Below are 17,644 nucleotides of genomic sequence, written 5' to 3'. Positions count from 1 at the left end.
GGGAGGCTCCCCCAAGTGCCCACAGGGCCATGGGCTACACAGGTTGTACTTTGTGTGAGATGCGGGGGCCACCATCCACACAACCCATTGGATGTGGGGGCCTGGCCACCACTGAAGACCACCAAGGTCATCCTGCAAGTACTCCCACATTACCATCTCATTGATTTGGTCCCATGGTTTTCAAAGCTCGGACTCGCAGCAACAGCACCCTCTGGGAGCTTGAATAGAAAAGCAAATTCCTAGACCTCACCCCAGCCCCACTGATGACCTCACCCCAGCCCCACTGATTCAGCAACTCTGGGAAGGAGCCTGGCATACTGTATTTTAGCAAGCCCTCCCTACGATGCTGGGACTCACTTCAGTGTAAGAACTGTTCATTTTAAGCCATCCTTCTGAGGAAGAAAGGGCCAGGTGGTGATGTTTATAAACATTCAGTGACTTTTTCCAGTTCTGAGAACTCTGTTACAGACAATTTGAAAAATAGAGAAATGAAAAAAGGAAACCCCACAATTCTAACTAATCAAGGCTACATTCTTTGCTTCAGCTCTTCTTTCCTTTGGCATTTGAAAAACAGCCACACTGCATTTTAACCTTGTATGTACTTTGGTGCCTACTTCCCAGATGGGGCCCCTGAGCACTGGGGGTGCTGGGTCCACTGGGCAGGTTTAGTTTGTTCTTGCTGAGAGGAGAATCTTAGAGAGGGAGGTGTGGCATGAAGAATAGCAGTGGTGCCATGCAAAAAAAAAAAAAAAAAAAAAGTTAGCTGGGCAGGACCTGAAAAAGATTCTTTTTATTTTGATTGGTATGTATGTATGTATGTATGTATGTACGTATCTATCTATCTATCTATCTATCTATCTATCTATTTATCTATGAAACACACCAGGATGACCATTTGCAGTCATAATATAACAGTTCCCTCTTAAATAAATTTACATTTCTTTCTTTTTTTTTGGAGAGAGGGTCTTGCTCTGTTGCCCAGGCTGCAGTGTGGTGGCACCATCTTGGCTCACTGCAACCTCCACCTCCTGGGTTCAAGTGATTCTCATGCCTCAGCCTCCCGAGTAGCTGGGACTACAGGTGCGTGCCACCACACCTGGCTAATTTTTGTATTTTTAGTAGACACTGGGTTTTGCCATGTTGGCCAGGCTGGTCTTGAACTCCTGGCCTCAAGTGGTCCTCCCACCTTGGCCTCCCAAAGTGCTGGGATTACAGGCATAAGCCACCATACTCAGCCCTACATTTCTTTTTTTTTTTTAAGCAAGTCAACTTAAAGAAAAATACATGGAGCAAATGATAGTGCAGATGGTTCCCAGATATGGCTGAAATCAGCAAGGTGGTCAGGAACTGAAGTCTAGAAAACATTTCTACAGGGCTGCTGGAGCCACTTTCCCACTGGTAACTCCCCACTAGTGGTTGCCAGAGTCCTGTGCAAAGTCATACCCTGATGCCAAAGAGGACTCAGTCATTCTTGTCCTGGTGAAGGGCGAGGAAGGCCACAGGCAGGTGTGGCTGCTGGGTGAGGCTGCTAGGCCAGACTCTCCCCTGCTCTACAGAGGCATCCTAACCTTCTGATATGGAGGGAGGCCAGGCTTTGCATCTCCAGTGCCCAGAAGAGCACCTGACACCACCAAATTGCTCTGGAACCATGCACAGAATGCTGATGCGTGGCTGGATGAGTTAGTGGGAGCTCGGATACACTCCTTTTTTCAGATGCACATACCCCCAGGGAAACTGACTCTACCAGGTATACACACATACTACTGTACATTGTTTTAAATCGAGCTTTCCCCAACTGGAAGCTGCCAGATATTAACAATGCTCTGTGGGAGTCGGGGGAGGCTCTGTGGTTCATTTGGGACACACTACATCTATCACCTCCTCTTGGAGACTTACAGTGCACATTAGCATATTCAAGGCTCTGAGAAGGTCTGCAGTGAGGAAACCTGTTAATCTCTGTAAGCCAGCATTTCCCAAACTTTAGTGGCCACAAAACACTTTATCCAACAAGGTTTGGGGACTGCTGCTTTCATCCTGTTAAGTCTCATCTGGTTTAATTGTGACAGAGTTCAGGAAGTTCTGCCTGAGGAGGCCTGGCCCAGAAGAGGGAAATGGAAGGAAGAGAAAGGCGAGGAGACAGGTCACAGTCAGAATTCCAACAGTAACCCCCTCCCTGGTTATTTCTCCTCTATTAGAGATCCTCCCACAAGAGAGGGTTGAGGTTAGGGTAAGGGTGTCAGCGCAGGAGGACAAGGTAACTGAGGGCCCTCTGATCAGCATAGTCCTGGGCATTTGGGGGTTCATGCAAGGGAAATAAGGGCCAGAAAAGTAAATGTGTAATAAAAAATTTTATGAACAAGGCTGTTTTTGTCACTCTGGGGCAGGTCCTAGAGGCCAGCTGAGGTGGCTAAAGTTGCCCACAGCAGCACACCCAGTCAGTGTCAGGGCTGCGGAAACAGCACAATCCCAGGGAGGGAATCCCCCCACCCCTCCAGGCACACTGTAGGCAGACAGGGGTATGCAGCTTCAGGTGTGCCCCAGAACCCAAGCCATACCAACCTGGCAGCGGGGATGTGCCCACTGGGATGTAGACTGGTTCCCGTTCTGTCTGGTTTTCTGGTTCGGTGGTGAACTCTAGGATGGCAGTAGTCTCCCCTAAGGGTACAGCAGTTGTCTCCTCTTCTACGGGGACAGCAGCCACACCAGGAACCACTTGGGTCACGATCCACTCCTCCACACCAGAGGGTGATGTGGGTGTGCCACCCTCTTCTTCTCCTGGAGAAGGAACCGCTGAAATGCCTAAAGGAGATGTGGGTGGTCAGAGTGAGTCCCTCTCTTACCAGTGACCCGTCCTTGGCTGGCCCTTCTTGAGGGGAGCTAGGGGACTCTGAGGTGGGCCAGCCTCCACCTCCTGGTTCAGAGGATGGCTGTTTGCCTTCTCACTTAGTAAGAGCCATCGGCACCAATGACATAACATCCATATGCACCATCAGCAGTTTAGTTGCGGTGATCTGGGTCATCTCCCCTGCAGAATCGATCATACATGCCAGGCATTGCTCTAAAGGCTTGTGTATATAAAATCACTTTATCTCACAACAGCTTTATGAGAGAGATATGGTTATCTCATTTTACAGATGGGGAAACTGAGGCACAGAGTTACATGATTTGCCCAGGGTCAGTGGCTTACAAATGGCAGATCTAGTCTTTGAATTCAAGCATCTGGTGCCAGACTCCACGCTCTCAACTACTGAACAACGCTGTCGACCTTGGGGACAGGGATTATGTTCCAGGTGTGTCAGGACCAAAAATAGGAGGATGGTATTAAATTCCTTGAAACCATCTCAGCATTTGAAAGCGTGAAGGCAGGATTCATGGGCTGGGGGTAACTGTTCCGGTGTGGGGGAAACCAGCAGTGGGCCTGGTCAGCAAGGAAGCTGAACTGTGCAGGATAATATACAAGGCTGAGTTCATGGAGGGTCAGAGGTGGGAGGCTGGGGGCAGCATGGCTGGGAACTTTCTGGGAGGTTAACTGGCTTGGTTTCTGCTTCCCAGAGCAGGGAGAGGGGCACTGGGACAAGAGCCTCATCAAAGCCTCTGGGATAGAATTGGACTTCACTTACTGAGGCTGGCTGAACTTTGATTTTTTTTTTTTTTTTTTTTTTTTTGAGACAGAGTCTTGCTCTGCTGCCCAGGCTGGAGTAGAGCAGAATAATCTTGGCTCACTGCAACCTCCGCCTCCTGGGTTCAGGCGATTCTCCTGCCTCAGCCTACCTAGTAGCTGGGATTACAGGTGCACACCACCAAACCTGGCTAATTTTTGCACTTTTTTAAGTAGAGACAGGGTTTCACCATGTTGGCCAGGCTGATCTCGAACTCTGACCTCAAGTGATCCGCCCACCTTGGCCTCCCAAAGTGCTGGGATTACAGGCATAAGCCACTGCTCCTGGCCTTGAATTGGGTTTTAAAAGGTGACCCTGGCTGTCTGGGAAACTTGGGGACACTCAAGTTTTTTTCCCCTTAAGTTTATTTGAGAATAATTCTAGATTCACAGGAAGTTGCAAAGACACTCACTTTTGATGTAAACTATCTAAAACATGGCACAGGCTGTTATTACAATCTACATTCTGGTCCATGCACCCAGACCCTCCATGGACTGTGCAGGAACAAATCCAATCAGAGCCCAGCAATTCCATGGCTATGCCCTGGCCATGTTTACTATATTGCTTGATGACATCACTCTCAGAAGTCCAATGGGGAGTGATGGTTGAAATGGTAGCATATCCATAGCATAGGTCAACGAAAAGCACGAACCACCAGTGCTTAGTGAAGAATAATAGAATAATTTGACTAAACTCATCACAAAAATATTTGCAAGCAGGAGAGAAGTTGACAAGGGTGTACAAATTACAGGTTGTACAAAATAAAGCTCTATACTATAGCTTTACATATATATGTACATGAAATAAAGCTAACATTTATTGAGCATTTACTGTGTCCCAGGCACTACACCAAGGGCACCACGTGCACTCAATTAATTCTTGCAGCTCTCTCTGAAGTAGGAACCATTATGTCTCCATTTTCACATAGCTATTAAGTAGCAGAGCCATAACTCAAATTCAGGTCTGCCTCATTTCTAGTAGACATAAATACCAGCTCAAGTTCTTATTTATCTCTACTTGTCTCTGGGGAACTTTAGAAGGATGACCTTGCCTTGGGGTCAAAGCCTGCGTTGTGCTGGTTTCAGAGCTGGCTCTGCCCCAGAGGGACTGACATTTTCTTGCTCTGATGGATGGAATACTGGGTGGTGGCAGGACCTGATGAACCCAGGGGGTTCCTCTCCAGACAAAAGGGGCTGTTGGAGCCGAAGTGAGGCTGCATACCTCGGAAGCAGAAGGCATGGTGCCGGGACAGTGGGTCCGGGAGGCCCGTCTGGTTAGGGTAGAGGTAGACCGTTCTCACGCCTGGCTTGTCCCCACCGCAGGCAGGCCTTGGGGTGACGATGGGGTAGCGGAGGCTGCCGTCGGCCAGCCAGCCAGCATAGCACTTGTCCAGGCCACGGCTCCAGGCAGCGTAGAGCTGGCCTGTGGTGGCCAGTGTGGCATTGTGAGATTCACAGAACTCCAGTGCTTCCTGGAAGGTGAACTGCTCAAGGCGTGTGGCGAAGAACACCTCCCCTGGGGGCAGAGGCAAGGGGTAGAACATGACCCCCCACACTCAGGCCAGGTCAATCCCTGCCCACCCAGGACAGAGTTCCTCCAACCCTCCTCACCAGGGCTAAGACCCAGGGCAGCTCCATCACCCCTTTTTTGACCACTCCCCCTTAGATTTTCTGGGACCCTGGGAAATAGGTGACCATCTCTCTGGTTTGTACTGGACTGGGGTTTCCTGGGATGTAGGACTTTCGGTGCCAAAAAAGTCAAAATTCCCGTCAAACTGGGCTGAGTTGTTTCCATAACAACTTCTCCTCCGTCCCTCTTTTCTGGATTCTCCAGTCACACTTAGGCACCCCCTCCCTTGGCTAAGCGAGGCAGTTCGCCTGGGCCCCCTCCAATCCCTGTGCACTCCTACACCATTGCACTTATCACTGTGACTGCTGTGGACCTGCCCACCCCACACCCTGGGAACTCATCCAGGGCAGGGGCTGGGTCCCAGCACCTAGCGATGCACCTGCTACCTATCTGGTTCAGGGGGAGGAGAGCTTACACTTACTGAACACCTACTTGTGCCAAGAACTTTTCATACATATCTCATTTAATACTCAAAAAAACCTCTGATGTACATATAAATCAGCCCCATTTTATAGATGAAGGAGCTGAGGCCTAGAGAGGTTAAGTGACTTGCACAGGGTCTTGAAACAAGTGAGTGGCGATGCCGAAATCTTTCTGGAACACCAGCATTTCCAAAATTGCGTTCAGTGGAAATTTGGTAATTTTCATGGAAATTAAAAGAAATGAAATAAAACGAAATAAAGGTCTGTGGTTAAAAATTGGGCAATGCTGAGTTAAAGAGAGTTAAGGAAGTTTTTCTTTTTCTTTCTTTTTAAATAAATAGAGACTGGGTTTGGCCATGTTGCCTAGGCTGGTCTCGATCTCCTGGGCTAGAGCAATCCACCCACACTGAGGCACCTCTGCCTCCCAAAGTGCTAGGATTACAGGTGTAAGCCACTGTGCCCAGCCTAAAGAGGTTTTTTTGTTTTTGTTTTTACTGCAGGACTTCTCAGTGCCTTTGATTTGTGCCCAGGCATTGGGACTCTCCAAGAAAGAGTTGGTGTATATAGCGTTTATTTATAATAAACCGAGATTTACCCACAGACCTCATTGCTTTTTAAAGGGACTGATGCTCCCCTGCAATGATGGAGGAGACCACATGAAACATTCAGTAGGAGAGCAGGCGCTAGATCTGAGGGAGGGGCTGGGGGCCTTCCTTTTTCAGCAGGACCCTTTCCCACCTGGAAAGCTGGGTGGGATCAGGGGTGGGTGGGTGGTAACCCCCTCTCTTCTTTGTATCGCCCTGTCAGCCCCCTGCCCACCCCATTGCCCATCTAGGGCCCGAAATGTGAGAATGTGGCTTGTACCCTCAAGTCTGTCCACAAAGCAGTAGACATCGTAGGTCTCTGTTGATGGGCGCACGCCATAGGTCCTGACACCTGGGCTGCTGTCCTTGTCACCCACGCATGGGGTCCGTGGGCTCACAATGGGGTATCTGCAAAGGAGAGTGAGAGGAGAAGATGAAGGCCTGTTCCAGGGGCTGGTAGATGCAGGGCCCTGGGCTGAGGCCAGAGGCTACTCAGGGACTTGGACATGTCTTCAGTTGTCTGGTGGGATTCAAACCAGGAAAAAGCCCCTTATGCAGCAAGTTCTCCGAGCAGCGTGGGGAAGGGTCTGGTGGCTCCTGGGGGATTTCTGGCTTCAGGAGAGAGCAGCTGCATGGAAGGGCACTGGGTCACGCTGGAGGAGAACGGGGCACTTGAGGAGGGGGCTGCTGCCTCTGTCTGATGGGGAGAAATGACCAAGAACTGAACATTACCCAGTGCCCTTCACCACCCTTTCGGGATATGCCTCAGTTGAGTCACTAATTAATTCATTAACCCACAAGGTATTGGGTGCTCAGTGTGCTGGGGGCCGTGCCAGGCTGTGGCTCCTTAAGCCTGACCTCTTCAATTGGGTTTGGGCTGGGCGAGGAGCATGGCTTCACCTGACGGTCTGGTCCCGCAGCCAGCCGGCGTCACACTGCTCATAGCCTGCTTCGTAGGCGGCCTGGAGCTGCTCCGGGGAGGCAATGACAGCCCCGGTGCGCAGGCAGGCCTGCTGCGCCTCCTCAAAGGTCAGCGAGTAGCGGGTGGGTCCCGGGCGGTAGTGGAACACGACCCCTGGGTGGGGAGGAGGGGGAGAAGAGGAGGGATCAGTCAGGTTCGGGACCCGTGGTGTGCAGTTCCCAAGGCTCCATGGGCACAAAGGGAGGCCAACTTCTGCTGCCTGACATATTGGATTTATCTGGACAATGCAGGCTGAAATCCCACTTGGTAGTCACGTGGGTGTGATGGTGGATGGCAGCGTCCATCTGCCCCTCCCCTGCGTGGGAACCCCACCAAGGCCGTTACAGAACGAGGCCACACCAGAATGTCCTTGTTCATAGACTTGAGTTTGGGAAGCACTGGGCTCTATGCTACCTGACATCCAATTTTCACACATGTATTAAGCACCTAGAACACAGTCATCTTAGAATAGGAGTTGGAAGCATTTTCTGGAAAGAGCCGAATGGTAAATATTTTAGGCTTTGTGGGCTGTGTGGCTTCTGTTAAAACTACAGTTATCCTTCGGGATCCAGGATCTCCTCAGATACCAAAATCCGCAGAGTCTCAAGTCCCTGATATAAAAGTATAGTATTTGTATAAAATCATCTCTAGATTACCTATAAAACCGATACAATGTCAATGCTATGTAAGTGGTGGTTATACTGTATTGTTTTAAATCTGTATTACTTTTATTGTTGTATTGTTATGTTATTGTTTCTTTTCTTTTGGAATATTTTCCATCCACGGTTGGTTGAATCCAGACATGAAGAAGGACTGACTGTATTCAACCCTGCTGTGATTGTCCTCAGTTAGTCATAGACAACTTGTCCACAGATGGCTATGGCTTTGTTTCAATCAAACTTTATTTGTGGACATTGAAATTTGAATTTTATATAATTTTCATGTGTCACAAAATATTATTTTTCTTTTGACTTTTTGCCCCTAACTATTTAAGAATGTAAAAATCATTCTCAAGTCATGGGCCATATCAGAACAGCTAAACCCAGCCCACTGGCCACAGTTTGCTGGTCTTTGTCCTGGGAGGTCAGAGCAGTGAGAAGCCTCAGGGGTCATCCAAGGCAGTGGTTTTCTAGTGGCTCTGTTTCGTTGGGGTGTCTGATGGGGCAAGGAGGGGCCCTGGACAGAAGAAGCCCTGGTTGTTCTCTATGCTACTTCCCTTAGATCTATGTGGCACATGTGCCTGCTCGATATAGAGACTGGATTCCACATAAGACCTCGTTTGAAATAAATCCTTGATGGCAAGAGTGTGGACCTGACTAGTCTGGCCTATTGTTTTTGTTTCACAGATGAGGAGAATAAGGTCTGAGAGGAGAGAACATTGTCCCAGGTGCCAGGTTAAGTAGAAGGTACAGCCTTCAACTGCGGGAATCCCCTCCCTGCAGGCCAAGTTCTCTCCACCTGCCCTGGATGCACCCACGGGCAGCTACTTACCCCCTGGCAAATGCGGCTGCCCAGGGACAGCGGTCACCTGCACGACGAGGTCCTCACTGGTGAATGCCGTGGCAGGGCCCAGGCCAGGCGTGGGAAAGCCCCAGGGCCTGGTGGCCTCTCCAGTCTCATTCTCAACCTCAGGGAAGGCAGTGGCCCCTATTTCAGGGGCAAACGTGAAGGGCTCCTCGGGTTCCAGGGGACTCGGGGAGACCTCGAAGATGGGCTTTACGGTAAGGATCACGCTGCCTCGGGCTTCACCCTCAGTGATGTTTCGAGGCAGTGGCAGCTCCATGTCAGGCCAGGTCACTGTCTGGACGGTGATGTCCTCCTCACCCCCCACTCCAAAGAAGTTTTCTGGGATGTCCACAAAGTCTTCACCTAGGGGAGGGGCAAAGACAAGCTTTAGCCTCTCAGCCTGGGACTGGCTTGAGGGGGATGAAGAGTGGGCTGGAGATGAGCATGGCTCCTCCTCTTCCCCTGCTGGGGCAGGAGGGCGCCACTGTGTGCCGGGCGCCTTGCCAAGCCCATTTCAGGGGTACTCAGCTATCGGCATTCATTGTAGGAGTCCCCACAGTTTCAAGATTGCAAAAGAGTGCAAGAGCTATCAGAGGGCAAGATATTGACCAATGAGCTGACGGCTCACAAAGATCAGTTCCCACCCCAGCAGCCCTTCCTGCTCAACACAGCTGCTGCTTCACTCATCTCATGAGCACCTTACCAACCATCTGATGCTGTAACTATCCAATAGGACCAGGTAAGTCAGTTATAAGGAGAAATCAGAAAATCTTGCAGAAAGTAGTTTGTGAAGTTGATGAAGGTGGCTTTGGAGAACTGCCTGTCTCATAGTCATGGAAAAATGAGGGTCTCATGAGAGTGATACTACTTCCAAAAGAGTGGTTAGAATACCTAAAGGTTAAGAGCGGCTTCGAGGGGGAAATCCCAACTATTAACCCTCTTCCTGTAAGATCAGGTTGTGGAAATGAAACGTGTAATGAGTTGTCATTGTGTTATCACCACTTAGGACATAAAAGTTTTGCAACTCCTCATTCATGTGATACATTGCTTTTTCCTCCAAGAATTAGCATGTAATTATAATTATAACCCAAAATGTGTTAAATGTAAGATAAAAACTTATTTCAACATTTTGGTCTAATTTTTCAAAATAAAGTCCTCACCAAACTTTCCCCTACTCTTTTCAATAACATTTTGCGGCCGGGCGTGGTGGCTCATGCATGTAACCCCAGCACTTTGGGAGGCTGAGGCGGGTGGATCACCTGAGGTCAAGAGTTCAAGACTAGCCTGGTCAACATGGTGAAACCCCATCTCTACTGAAAATACAAAATTAGCTGGGCATGATGGCGCACACCTGTAATCTCAATCTACCTGGGAGGCTGAGGCAGAAGAATTATTTGAACCTGGGAGATGGAGGTTGCAATGAGCTGAAATAGCACCACTGTACTCCAGCCTGGGTGACAGAGTGAGATTCTGTCTCAGCAATAATAATAATAATAATAATAATAATAATGATAATAATAATAAAGTAAAATAACATTTTGCCCAGCCTGGGCAACATGACAAGAGCCCATCTCTACCAAAAAAACCAAAAAAATTAGCAAAGCATGGTGGTGCCTGTATTCCCAGTTGCATGGGAGGCTGAGGCAGGAGGATTGCTTGAGCCCAGGAGGCTAAGGCTGCAGTAAGCTATGATTGCACCACTGAACTGCTGCCTGGATGACAGAGTGAGACCCTGTCTCAAAGAAAAACAAAAAAACAAAACACAACGAAACCCATTTTGACCCTCCTTTTAGACATATTCAATTTAAAAAGGCAGATAGCAGCACCCTCCCATGGGTGCCAGGGTCACACGTCAGACCCCCAACATCTTCCCAGGCGGGCACCCCATCTCCCCACTAGACAGATGAGAAGAGTGAGGTTCACAGCCTTGACTTTGCCAGGGTTGCACAGTAGTAGGTGACAGAGCTTTGATTCAAACTGGAGAAAACAGTTTGGAGGCTTTTAAGCCTCTTCTGTGCTGATCCGATGAGACAGGGCTAGATACGCTGCAGTCTCAAGAGTCTCTACCTTAGTGCTTCCTAGGAACCAGTGAAAATGGAGGGGTGTCCTAAAAACATGGGGTTCAGGCACCCAGTGGCCCCTTCAAGGGCAAAAACCAACCCTCCCTTTCCAAGATCTCCTCTTCCCTCTAGGACCCCACTTTAGTGTCATGAACTCCCTTGCCATCACCAGCTGTGCCCCACCTGTGTAGCAGATGGCGTCGTAGCGGGATGAGGGGTCGGGGTAGCCCGTCTGGTTGGCGTGCACGTAGACGGTCCTCACGCCCAGGAGGTTGCCACCGCAGTTAGGCCGGGCCTTGGAGATGGGGTAGCGCACGCTGCGGTCGGCCAGCCAGCCGGCGCTGCACATGTCCATGCCAGCCTGCCAGGCCAGGTAGAGCTGGCCCGTGGTGGCCAGCCGGGCACCCAGCCGCCGGCACTCATTGGCTGCTTCCTGGAAGGTGAACTTCTCTGGAGATGTTGCATAAAAGACCTCACCTGTGAAGGACACAGCCAGCTGGGTAAGGGTCTTCTCCCCTCCCCCTGCTATGCATCCCCAGAGAGATCCACTGTTTTCCATGAGGTCTTGGGAGTCCTTTAACTTCCCAAAGTCCTGGTCCCATATGTCTGCATCTCAGATCTTGCCCTTCATTGCTTATTTCTGGGCTTTTGTGTAGGATGACATCAATTTCCTAAAACAAGGGGACCAAGAAAGAAGCAGCAAAAATGGCAGGGAGATTGGGCAAAGGGTGGAGAGAACTTGAAATCTGGGAGGAAAATTCTGCTCAAAAGCCTCTTTGCCCCATTTGCATCCCACCACAGGGGAATCTTTCCTAGGAGTTAAGCATTGCCTACTCAAGGCAAATCCTTTTAAAAAACTCAAATTTTCCTGGGAAAAGCAGGCATCAGACCTTGAGCCCTTGGAGCAGTGGTTCCCAAACTGGGGTCTCTAGACCCTGAAGAGTCCGTAAGAGCATCATTTGAGGACCATGAGCTTAAAAAAAATTTCCCAAAACCTAACAAGGCTGTGTCAGGGGTAAGGGTAAGGGGTAAGGGTGGGGGTGGAGGGCATCCACTCACAGGGATGGTTCTGGCTACCCCTGCTCAGTGGCAGCTCTAACTGACAGTTCTATTTGTTTTTGGTTAGCCAAATGTGGGAACACACAAATAACTTGTTACCTAATAGGCAGGTTTGCCCCCTGGGGTGGGAATGAGGCAGGGGGGCTACGGTGGTGAGAAAGCCTGGCCAGGTCCCCTCACCCAGAAAGTGCCAGTTGTCAGCTCTTCTCTCCAGCCTGGAGGAGCTGTGGGCACTGTACTCAGGTGGGGGGAAGGGGGGGGCAGGCAGGGAGGGAGGAGACAGACATTGCAGAGTCTGGAATGTACAAAGGAGTATATAGGTGCAGATGGGGGAAAGGGTGTCATCCACGTGCGTGGGTAACTCTGTGACCAAAACTGGTGCGCTTTACAAAACAGAAAAATTCCAGGTTCCTCTCCGCTGCCCCCGGCTCTGTCCAGGAACAGAGCTGGGGCTGCCCACAGGGACTCTGGGAGAGGGTGGCTGGGTGGCCAGCTGCCCTGGGAGCTTCGTTGCTGGTGTAGTGTTGCTTGCGAGGGTAAGGCTGGGCTGGACTTTGACAGCACAGTGGACCTTAGAACAGGGATGTGCTTGTCACAGCAGCCAGGGTCTCGGCTGGGAGGGGCAATCCCAGGTGAGAAACCTCCTGTGACACATGCTCTTGGGTCCAGTGGCGACACCAGACATTTTGCAGATGTTGGGGCCACTGAGACCCTCTCCAAAGTGGAGCGCGAGGGGTGCAGACCTGTAGGCCTCAGCCCACCTCCCTTCATAGCAGAGGAGGACACAGTGTGTCAGGCCCTGAGCTGCAGCCTGTGTGATCTCAAGTGTCAGTGGGGAGATGGGGAGGGGAAGGGGGCCTTGGGAAGGGAGCTGGGTGCCTCCTGGTGGGCAGGGCAGCTCACCCTCCATCTCCTCGGCGAAGCAGTACACATCATAGGTCTCGTTGGTGTCTCGGATGCCATACGTCCTCACACCAGGAAACTCATCCTTGTCTCCATAGCAGCCTTCCCGGGGAGTGTGGATGGGGTATCTGCCAGGAACCCGAAATGGAGGTGTGACACTCAGGGGACAAAGGGAAGCCCATGGCCTCTGCCCTTGAATCCTCCTCCCTCATAGGAGGAAACAGCAACTTAATATTGCATTTGACCATGTCTCTTCTGAATATGTCAACTGCCTACCTGTGTTTACAGTGAATCATGATTGAAGGCAGCCCCCACTACTGAATATTTAGTGGTACAAAACACACTTTCTCTATCAGGGGCTCACATTTTTTTTTGTATAAAAGGCCAGCTAGTAAATATTTTAGGTTTTGCGTAGTCTCGGTGGTGACCACTCAACTGCCACTGTAGCGTGAAGCACCCACAGATATGCAGATGGGTGTGACTGTGTCCCAATAAAACTTTATTTACAGAAGCAAGGGGTGGGTTGGACTTGGCCTCTGGGCCCTAGTTTGTTAGGCGTCGCTCTATATCATTTGAGTCTCACGTCAACCCAATGAGGTAGGTGCTATCATCAATCTACTTTACACTTGAAGAAACTGGGGCTCAGAGGTGTTAAACGATTTGTCCACAGTCACGCAGTTTCCAAGTGCCAGAGCTGGAATTTGAGTCCAGTTCTTTTTTTTTTTGAGATGGAGTCTCGCTCTGTCACCTAGGCTGGAGTGCAGTGGCGCGATCTTGGCTCACTGCAAGCTCCACCTCCTGGGTTCACACCATTCTCCTGCCTCAGCCTCCTGAGAAGCTGAGACTACAGGAGCCCACCACCACGCCCAGCTAATTTTTTGTATTTTTTAGTAGAGATGGGATTTCACCATGTTAGCCAGGATGGTCTCGATCTCCTGACCTCGTGATCTGCCCACCTTGGCCTCCCAAAGTGCTGGGTTTACAGGCATGAGCCACCGCGCCCGGCTGAGTCCAGTTCTTTATGCCGCCCAGGTGTGGGCTCTTGCTCTATGCTAGACTATTATCTCATCTTTTTTTTTTTTTTATGGCTATAGTTTTTGTATCCTAAGATCTCTTTTCCTACCCTGAGATTGCAAAGACATTTTCCTTTGTTTTCTTCCCGAGGCTTTGTGGTTCTGGCTGTTGGAGCTATGATGCTCCTGAAATGGGTGATATCATCTTGCCTTCAGAGTGCATTGAGATCCCTTGAGGGCAGGGTCTATTTGGACTGCTCTGCACCTCACTCCCCAGCAACTACACTCAGGGAAGGATGTACCAAGGGGTTCAATTTATGTCTTGCCTTATTAAAAACAAAAAGGATGGAAGGTTGTTTACAAATATACAGAAGACACCAAAGTTTAAAAGTGAGGAAATCATGGCAAAGAAAAAAATGGGTAGGAAAAATAATGACATGTAGGGCAAGGTTGCTAGCAGTCCGTCATCCCATTTGCAAGAGAGAATCACAATAACTAGGGTTTGGGATGGGTCACTGAGCTGCTGTTCGGCCAAGGTATGACCACGGCCCCTAACCTAGGCTGGCCACAGTGTCACGCTTGCACCAGCTCGGTGCTGGCCAACGTTCCACCCAGCACCCGCCCCACTCCCCTGTGGCCGCTGACTCCTGGCCCCCACTAGCTGATGGTCTAGGGCTCACCTGACAGTCTGGTCAGCCAGCCAGCCGGCGTCACACTGGTGGAAGCCGTCTTCGTAGGCGGCCTGCAGCTGCTCGGGTGTGGCGATGATGGCACTGTTTTGCAGGCAGGCCCTCTGTGCCCTGTCAAAGTCGAGGGTGTAGCGTGTAGAGATGGCTCTGTAATGGAACACGATGCCTGCAAGACACATACACGCCCACAAGCGGAAGAGCTGGTCAGGCACAGTCTCTGATCACTGAGGCCCTCGCAGAATTATGGCAATAGTCAAAGGGACCTTAGGGAACTGGCCGGTCTGGGCTGATGCATGACTCCCTGTACACCTTTGCATGTGATCCTTCTGAATTTGCTGGAACACCCGGTAATGGGGAGCTCACTACCTTACAAGGCATTCCTTTTTGAAGACTTATGATAATCCTGATAATGAGAAAGTTCTTTGAATTAAACGAAAACCTGCCTCCTTATAGTTTTTTCTTATCACTCCAAGACCCCCATATTGCATTAGGGGAAAGAGACACTCAGAACCCCCTGCACCCTCAGCCCAGGGCCACCCTAGCGGAAACCCCATTTAAGGTGTGCCCAGGAGTGATCCGTCTTTGACAGAGCCTCCCAGTGTACCTCCCCCTGGGAAAAATCTGGTATTGACCGAAGTCCTGAAGCTAACCAAAGACCTGACTGTTCTCCTTGGGCCACTGAGAGAAAGAGACTGGAGAGTCTTCAGCCCTTGCTTTGGCTTCTGGAACTGAGAATGAGAGTGGAGAGGGGGAGGGAAAAGACACCAGGATGAGCTGTCAGGAGACCGCTCTGACTCATTTCCAGGGTAACCTCAGGCAAGTCACTTGCCCTCAGTTTGCTTGTCTGTAAAATGGGCATGCTCACAAGACCCACCAGATCACAGGATTCTTGGGAAGCACAAACTGTCAGTTACCTGTGACCACAGCCAGGAAGTATTTAATGCTCCCTAAGTCCAGAGAGAATGATATTACTAGCTCCATGTCACAGAGGAAGCAGCTGAAGTTAAGTAACTTGGCTGAGGTGCGTGGAGGAGACGGTTTGAAGGCCAGCCTGCCTGCGCCCGCACTGCGGAGACTGCTCTGGTTCTTTCTGTGGGTGAAGCAGCGTCTGTCCCTGTGGGAGGCTCTCACCTTTCACCACGACCTCCAGGGTGGCCTCGCTGTCCTCGATGCCATGCATCACCTCGCAGCGGTAGACCCCAGAGTCATTGGAGCGCAGGCTCTGGATTTCCAAGGTGGCGTCACTGGGGATGGCCGGGTAGTTGGGCAGCGAGACCTTGTCCTGGTAGGCACTGTTGACCCGCACACGCCCTTCAGTGGCCACCAGCAGCACTACCTCCTTCTCCTTGGACACCCGGCTCCACTTGATTCTTGGGGCCAGGGGAGCGGTAGAGGGGGCAGTGGTCACAGGGTGCATGGGGTCGATGAAATAGCAGGGGATGGTGAGGGAGGTCCCCAGGAGGACCCTCAGCGGGGACGGTTGGGGGATGCTGACACTCAGCGAGTTGTCATGGTCTGTGTGGGAGAGGTGGGGTGGAAGAGAGACCTGTTAGTGCCTAGAGAGGCCCATCCCGCCTCCCCATCCATCCTTCCTTCCAGCAATGCACTCTCCTGAGAGAGCAAAATCCAATGAGTGTGTCCCTCTATGATGGGGATGCTCCTGTGTCATGTGGGAATTTCCGGAAAAGCTTGCAACGCCCTTTCCAGAGCAGCGTTCCTCAAGACCCCTGGCCTCTGCACCTTGAGACAGAAACTATGGAGCTAGAAAAGGATTCCAGAGGAGGGGAGGGGAGACGTCAGAGTCAGGACCAACTCCCTGTTTCTCAAACTGGGGTACTGCAGCAAGCATCAAAGCATGGAATAAAACAGGACCCATCTCCTTGGAGTGACAGCTTAACTCAAAGATTTTGGGAAAAATTGTTTTGGGGTAGAAAAGTAATCTACACAATTTTAAAGCTGAGACAGAAAACTTCTAAGATGTGTCCCATTTGGGGAGGTCTGCTCTGGGTACGAGCCTGATTTTGCCACCAGGACAAGTCACTGTCTTCTGCTGTTTGGGAGTCAGGGGACTCGGGTGGAGAAGCATCCGAGATCAGACATTTTGGTGTGCAAAGAGTCAGACTCTCTTGTCTGGGCCTAGGGGAGACATACCTTCCCTTCTGGGGTCAAGCCCATCCTGGGGTCAGTGGAAGTTTTGCTCATTTGGTCCAACGCTGGATTAGCAGTAGACCCAGTGCCTTCCACATGCACGAGACCAGGCTGGGGCTTCCCGAGGATGGTTTGCAGAAAAGGCAAAGACCTGTCTGATTCCCTGGGGCTTTTCTCTGGCTGTCTCCCAAGTGACCTTTCTTCTTTGGTGCTCCAGCTAATCCTCCCTCAATGGCCCTTTCTCCACTGGTTTGTCTGTGTCCTGCCCCTCCTGCAAGCTCATTGCGCAGCAGTCCTCACTGAGATCCATGGAGGGAAGGAGGGCACCTGCCGGGAGCTCTCCCTGCCAGCTGTCGGGGCTTGAGGGCAGTCAGGAGCAGTGTTATCTGAGGGAGGCTCCTGCAACTGTGTGCCCGCGCATGGGTGCTGTCCCATCACAGTTATGCATGCATCAATAGGGGAAGGGCAGGGCCGGGAAAAGGCCAGGAAAGCGGAAATTATATCCCTGGGACCAGTAGCACCAGGTTCAGTACCCAGTACTCAAACCTAGTACTCATGCCTACTGAATACATGAGACATGCCTAGGAATGTCCTCACCTGAAGTTTCTACAGTGACAGCTGCAGTGATGACCCTCAGAGTTACGAAAACCCAGAGTAAAGTGGTCATAGTTCACCTGGAAGAGGGAAGGCAGGGGTGTTATTTAGACAGTGAAGGCATGGTGAGGTCAAACAGAGTCATGTGACATAGGATGCAACGTGATAATTCCACACCCAAGGACCTGGAATCATCTCCAGAGAAGGAGGCTGCAAGTGGTTTGTGAGATATTTTCTTAAAAAATCCTTCTCTCACAAAACCTTCACAGGTTTCTCAGTTTAATTCCAGGCATTAGGCTAATAAACCTAACCTCCCATCTTTCAGCCAGTGAAGTCTTATCTGAATGAGTTCCTGTGACGGTTAATTTTATGAGTCAACTTGACTGGGCTGGGGCGCCCAGACATTTGGCCAAGCAT

At 50.6% G+C, this 17,644-nt stretch overlaps 1 protein-coding gene across 5 annotated transcripts in view; it reads right to left on the bottom strand.

The window, feature by feature from the left end:
• The window catches only part of ACAN (aggrecan), a 37,318-nt gene extending 20,018 nt beyond the window's left edge, over positions 1-17,300 (bottom strand). For all 5 annotated transcript variants that reach the window (XM_054451282.1, XM_054451283.1, XM_054451284.1 and 2 more), the window contains exons 1-10: positions 17,231-17,300; positions 15,617-16,000; positions 14,477-14,651; positions 12,784-12,911; positions 11,005-11,298; positions 8,747-9,124; positions 7,195-7,369; positions 6,575-6,702; positions 4,881-5,174; positions 2,560-2,799 (exon numbers count right to left, since the gene is read on the bottom strand). In XM_054451282.1, the coding sequence (XP_054307257.1) occupies positions 2,560-2,799; positions 4,881-5,174; positions 6,575-6,702; positions 7,195-7,369; positions 8,747-9,124; positions 11,005-11,298; positions 12,784-12,911; positions 14,477-14,651; positions 15,617-16,000; positions 17,231-17,300 (2,266 nt within the window). The remainder of the gene's footprint in view (positions 1-2,559; positions 2,800-4,880; positions 5,175-6,574; positions 6,703-7,194; positions 7,370-8,746; positions 9,125-11,004; positions 11,299-12,783; positions 12,912-14,476; positions 14,652-15,616; positions 16,001-17,230) is intronic.
• Between the last annotated feature and the right edge of the window lie 344 nt (positions 17,301-17,644).

Source organism: Pongo pygmaeus, chromosome 16, assembly GCF_028885625.2.
Source record: "Pongo pygmaeus isolate AG05252 chromosome 16, NHGRI_mPonPyg2-v2.0_pri, whole genome shotgun sequence".
Classification (NCBI taxonomy): Eukaryota; Metazoa; Chordata; class Mammalia; order Primates; family Hominidae; genus Pongo; species Pongo pygmaeus.
This window is presented reverse-complemented; position numbering and strand designations above follow the sequence as displayed.